Genomic DNA, 6,000 nt, shown 5'->3' with positions numbered 1-6,000 from the left:
ATGTGCATATGTGTGCGTATCTGCACCAATACACAGGCAAATAATATCGAAAGATTGGGATTGAAATGTCTAAAAATGTGTTCTTTTTCCTATAGTAGTAGCAGCAACTTAGGGTTCAATGGAAATAAGTTTTGCCACTAGGTATCTAAAACTGATCTATGCAAGGTATTGGGGAAAGGTGTTTTCTTTGCTCTTCTATTGCTATCTTCTGTGTAGTAGCAACCTATTCTCCAGCTTTCCACAGCCTGAGGATAACCTTATCTTCTCTCCTGCTTCTGGGACTCGATGAAAGGTCTTGATGATGCTGAGCAAGGCAGTCTTTATTCCCCCCACCTTTTTACAAAGTACACACAAGTCCTTTCATGTTTATGTCTTTTGGGGAGTACTTGGATAGGGGCAGTATATAAGAGAAAGACTGAAGAAGAAAGGAAAAACAAAGGCATGTTACCTCTACAAATTGCCTGATGACCTGGCATCAGGGGGATTTGCTCAATTTGTTTTGTGGAAATGGTCCAGTTCTCCTCAGAGCAATTAGCTAGATACCCTAAGTGCAGAGCAAACAAATTTATTAGAAGAGCAAAATATTTCTTTGCCAATAAATGTCTCTGGAGTGCCTATAAATCATAAGGGCAAATAAGATCAGTCTGTGCTTGTCCTGGGTGATAGTTACTGAAGGACCTCGTTCTCCTTTATTAATTTAATTCTTACCCTTCTTGGAAGGCCCAGCTCAACTATCACTTACTTCTTGGAGTATTCATTCCTAGATAAATCTTCTCTACTCGGATCTCTGCTTTATCTCCTTGTCTTTAGCACTCTGACTCTGGTGTGGCCACTCCCATCACTTAGCACTTCATCACAGACTTGTAGTATACTAGAATTGTTTTTTGTATCTAGGGTGATGGTAAGCTTGAGAAGAGCAGAGTTTGTTTACTTTTTTGACTACATCTACTCAGTATAGGTCACTGGTGTCTCCTTTTTGCTTACTGTTACCGGCAATAGGATAAAGTCAATTATTCATGCTGACACCTGCCCTGACCACATAGTCCATTCCTCTTGGCCCTAGTCTTCCTAGGATAGTCTTGGTCTTTTTCTGGGAAATCCACCAATCTTCATCTCCAGCTCCTCATTCAGTCCACCTGAGAACCTAGGCTCGCTTGTCTTCCCAATCTACAAGTAGGAAGTTGGGTTTTCAGTCAGTAAAGTTTTACGGGATTGTTCTCCATTTATTAGGAAGGATAGAGTTCTGCAAGAGACCAGGCTTCTGGCCTTCTGCCCATTCCCCCTGAGGCCACTGTAAACATTGACTTTGGGGTTGATGGGTTAAAGGTTAATGTTCTTGCGTGGAAGTCACCGAATACTTAGAGGACTGGAAAGGGGAGCGCTCATCTCCTTCCCTTCATCTTCCTCCAATTAATAACGAGATGTACCTCTGTCCCTAAAGATCCTGGGGTTAGGGGCGATTGGTGGGGCAGAGAGGACCGAAGGGGCTGGAAGCTACAGTGCTAGCTTGGACTAGGGTTGGGGGCGGCTGCACGGAGGCAGGGGCGGAGCCGACTTTCCAGCTAGCGACCAATCCCGGCGGGCAGAAGGCTCCAGGGACTCTCTGCTCTCCAGACCTGGACTACAGAGGCTGCCCAAGTACTGTAGGGAAGAGGTAGCCCCTGATTCAGCTGGGGGGAGGGAGGAAGGCGAGCCGGGTGCAGGGTTACTCCGGGCCGGAGCGGGTTTGAGCGTGTCCCTGTTCAGCACCAATAGGTTTCGGGGCCGGGGCTGGGGGCACAACTGGCGCTGGGGAAAGGGCACTGACCGAGTGCAAAAAAGGAGGGAGAGCCACTCACAGGTGTAGAGGGGGAGGAAGGAGAGAGGCGTGGGCGAGAGCAGCTCAGTCCCAGGGATGTCTTGCCCTTGGCAATCAGAGCTTTTGAGGGAGAGCTTGGACGCTCGGAGGCGGGGGTATGCTTGACTGCTTCTGCTGACTTGGAGGGGGAGGGGACATTTGCAGCAGTGGGCAGATCGAGGGAAATTAATTTATTCTCTTTTGCAGGCAAGAGACTTGTAAAATCAGACAAGGTTTTCTATGCTTTCCTCCATTCCCCATCCCCCACACCCCTCTTCCTCTGGAGGAACCTCATCTGTTCATCTTGGGCCTCTTCTGGGAGCTATTGAGGCTCTGTAGTCGCTGCTTTTTCACTCTGGGCTGGAGTGCAGACATTCACATATACACGCCCCCTGTTCTCATCCCCTTATCCTGTTGGCTTTAGATGATGTCTGGTAAGTAGGTGTATTTTCTTCCCTTCTCAACCCTGGGGGTGGTAAACAAGCCATTTATTTTGAGTGTCTTATTCAGGGGTAAATTTGCAGTTCCCGTAATTGATTCTGCTGTGGGTATATATTTCATGTTAACTTTTCCTCCTTGACTGCCCTTGTTGGGAAGCAAAGCAAGGAAAACCATTTTCAGTTATTTACTGCTATCAGGATGCTTTGTCATAAATAGACCAGACACAGTAGAAATTTTACCATCTGGCTAGAGAGCTGATAGGAATTAGACTCCTCCTATCTTTGGGTTTCCTGTAGTAAGGAGAATTTCTCTCTCCATGTGTTGGTCTCTTTTGTAGTATATTTGTAGAATGCCATGAGGCAAGCATGGCACAGTGGAGAGATCTCTGGACTTGGAGCCAGAAGATTTTGCACTCTGTATATGTGGGTTTCTAGGCAAGGTCTATGATCAGTTTCTTCATGTTTAAAAGCTTCTTCATATGTAAAAACTAAAAGCCTATTTACCTAGCTTCCAGTTTTATATATATATATATATACACACATATACACATACACACATATCTATATATACACATGCATGCCCACATACATATATGCCTATATACACACATAATACATACACATATATACACATACTCACATTAATACATATACACAGATACACACATACAAACATATAGCATATAACATATTTAATAAGTACTAATATTCATATACAAATATTTTGTCAACCATAAACATAGTCTCCATTTTTATTAGTAGTACTTTTCTTAATTCATTTTTTCTTTCAGCAAATTCATTTCAAAATTATCATCAGAATCTTTATTCCTTAATGAATGTGCATTTGCTTCAGAAGTATTTTTAAAGCCATGTATCTTTTAATCACCAAAGACAAATATGTGTGTATATGTGCTCTAATATATTTTTACACAAATATATAATCTGAGGTAGTCAATGATATTATCTCAATAAGATTTTCCAGGATTTAGGGAACAGTAAGTAGATTTATTCAAACAACTTGCTCTCAGTTTAAAAATGCTCCTGAGTGGTTAGTTTGCACATTTTCTGATTACTAAATCCAATTTGGGTCAAATCAAATCACCAGAAAGTGAGTTTACTCATTTCCTCATTTTTAAACATAATGAATATGAAAAATGAAAAGTCGATCTTAGAAACCCAAAGCGATGACATTTAGATTCACCTTTATAAGAAAAAAGATATCTTATATCTGTGGACTATAAGTATATTGCTTATACTCTCTGTATAAGGTAGATATAAGGTAGATATAAGATTCCACTAAGCTATAAGGTAGATAATAATTAAATATTTCAATAGATCTGTAATCTCATTGTTTGTAGATTCTATGTGTGTAGACTGATTCAACTATCTATGCTTTCCATCCTAAGTGATTCTTGTCTTTATTCTTCTGCAAAATCTCTACCTGATATAGTTGTGGCTTTCTTCTAGTTCTTACATTTTGTGGATTCTATTGAATCACTCTTATCTTACTTATTTGCTTATTATTTGCTATTTATTTTATCTTATTATTATTTGATCAAACCTCATTCCTGATCTATCTCCTTTTCCTGTTAAACTTTTTAAAAAACATTCTCATAATGGATATCTATGGATATCATTTTCTTATGCCTCTTCTAAAGCACAGATTATGATTAGTATTTTGCTGTTGTTTCTTTGGACCACAATCAATCTCCTTGCCCATTGGATCACACATAGTTTACAAAAGATACCCAACTCACTCATTCTGAGTCCTACTTGTGATTTATATGTTCTGATGCACTAACTCAATGGTCATGCAATTCCAGTTGCTTACCATAATCTTGAGAATAGGAATTTTTCTTCTATTTAGTTTTTTTTTTCCTGGCCTGTATTATAATTTCATTTCTTTTGAATAATTTAGACAGCATTGAGAAAGTGCTGAATATTCTGGTACTTGATTAGTAAGCATAATATTATCTACATGAAGTGATGGATTATGGGTGTGAGATATCATATACTCTTAACAGTTATGTTAAAAGTGTTGTTTTGCTGAACTGCTTTCCCTTAAAATATTAATTACAATGGATGGCTGAATGGAGGTGAAAGGACATATTTGGAAAGGAATGTGATATGAAAACAAAAAGGTACAAATAAAAACAAGATATCCCACTTCTTAGTATCCACAAGTAGGAGAATTTTAAGAGATTTTGCCATCTGTATAGGTTGATCATTTTTTTCTCTTTATGAGACATTATTCATGACAATTTGAACACTTTTGGCTAGTATATGTCTCCTTGATTTCTTCCTAGCTTGTTTTTTTTTTTCTTTTTAATAATTAGAAGTTCCTTAAAAAATTATCTTTAGGATTTCATTTATCTGAGATCTTAACATTTGTATGAAAGACTTCTAGTTGTAGAAGAACTGCATTGTGCCCTAAGTCAAATGCTTCCTCCTCCCCCCTTTATTCCCAGGCAACAAGAAATAACCTCTGCATAAACTTTTGTTTTATGCATCTTTTGGTCATTATTCGGTTTTATGGTTATGATGTGCTATGGGGAATCATAAAAAGAACTTCCTAATTATTTCTCACAGCTTTATCCAAAACATCCTCTGTGTACATGTAGATCATTCTCATAAATATTTTGTAAACTAAGAAAATAGGCATAGGTATTATTGTTTTGCTCTTTTGGTATAATTTTCTCATTCTTTTGGTTATCTTAAATTCCTTGAGATATTTTGTGAAGTGATCTTGCAATGCTTTCAAGACTATGTCAGTTTCTTTAGTGTATATTTTGTCTAGTCTAGGTTATTTCCCCAGTTTCTTCTTCCTAAATTCATTTCTGCTTATTATTATTATTATTTTTATCACACATTGAGGAGTAAAGCATTAGTCTCCAATGGAAGTGCTTGTTTTGTTACTAATGATATAAATAGATTTTTATGGAGTGCTGGCACATTACTTCCAAGTTCCTTTTCTTATCCTCCCATTTTATCTATCAATGATCTTAGCATAATGTGACTACTTTGAGTTTCATGCCAAACATTCGTAAAATTGTTTTTGATATGCTTGCATTTCACTTTAAAAAAAATAGTTCTATTTTAAAGCAATTGCTTTGGAAAAGGTGATACTACTGCCATTTCCATCATTTTCCTAATCTTTTTGGATGAAGGTATTCATTGTGTACAATACACTCACACATATACATGTGCATGTACACACAAATGTGTACATACACATATAAACATACATATGTATATGTATGTATGCACACACATATAGTTTCTAAGTAATTTGGAAATATGCCCAGGCTTAAGGAATTAAATTCTTTTGAGACTTTAATTTTTAAAGGCTGTCATAATTACAACATATACTATACACAAATATGTATATAGAAAAATATATGACCATATATGTGACATGTATTACACACATTTATGTGTATACACATATATATGTAGGAATACATGCATATTACATTATCCCTTTTATTAAAGCGACTAAATATTAAAATATATACTGAGTTGAATTGGAAGAGTTTTTTGTCTTGCTGGACATTCTTTTGCTTTTTATCCTCTGTAACAGATATTTGGTACATAAATTACAATTGTCTTTACTATATTCTTTTTTTATGCTCATGATGAGCACTACATGACAAGATTGTTGTGATGCTTTTTGTTGCCTTTATGTACATGCTGAAAGCAATTCCAGGAACTTCTTGCCTCTCT

The 6,000-nt window shown here is 37.4% G+C and overlaps 1 protein-coding gene across 9 annotated transcripts in view; it reads left to right on the top strand.

The window, feature by feature from the left end:
- Positions 1 to 1,565: 1,565 nt before the first annotated feature.
- GYG2 (glycogenin 2) overlaps positions 1,566 to 6,000 on the top strand; it is a 48,895-nt gene continuing 44,460 nt past the window's right edge. For 7 of the 9 annotated variants that reach the window (XM_074300222.1, XM_074300221.1, XM_074300220.1 and 4 more), the window contains exons 1-2: positions 1,566 to 1,654; positions 2,045 to 2,271. In XM_074300222.1, the coding sequence (XP_074156323.1) occupies positions 2,262 to 2,271 (10 nt within the window). In that variant the 5' untranslated portion in view covers positions 1,566 to 1,654; positions 2,045 to 2,261. Of the gene's footprint in view, positions 1,756 to 2,044; positions 2,272 to 6,000 lie in introns of all 9 variants that reach the window. The other 2 variants (XM_074300216.1, XM_074300215.1) reach the window with 2 other exon arrangements.

The sequence above is a fragment of the Sminthopsis crassicaudata genome, chromosome 3, assembly GCF_048593235.1.
Source record: "Sminthopsis crassicaudata isolate SCR6 chromosome 3, ASM4859323v1, whole genome shotgun sequence".
Taxonomy (NCBI): Eukaryota; Metazoa; Chordata; class Mammalia; order Dasyuromorphia; family Dasyuridae; genus Sminthopsis; species Sminthopsis crassicaudata.
This window is presented reverse-complemented; position numbering and strand designations above follow the sequence as displayed.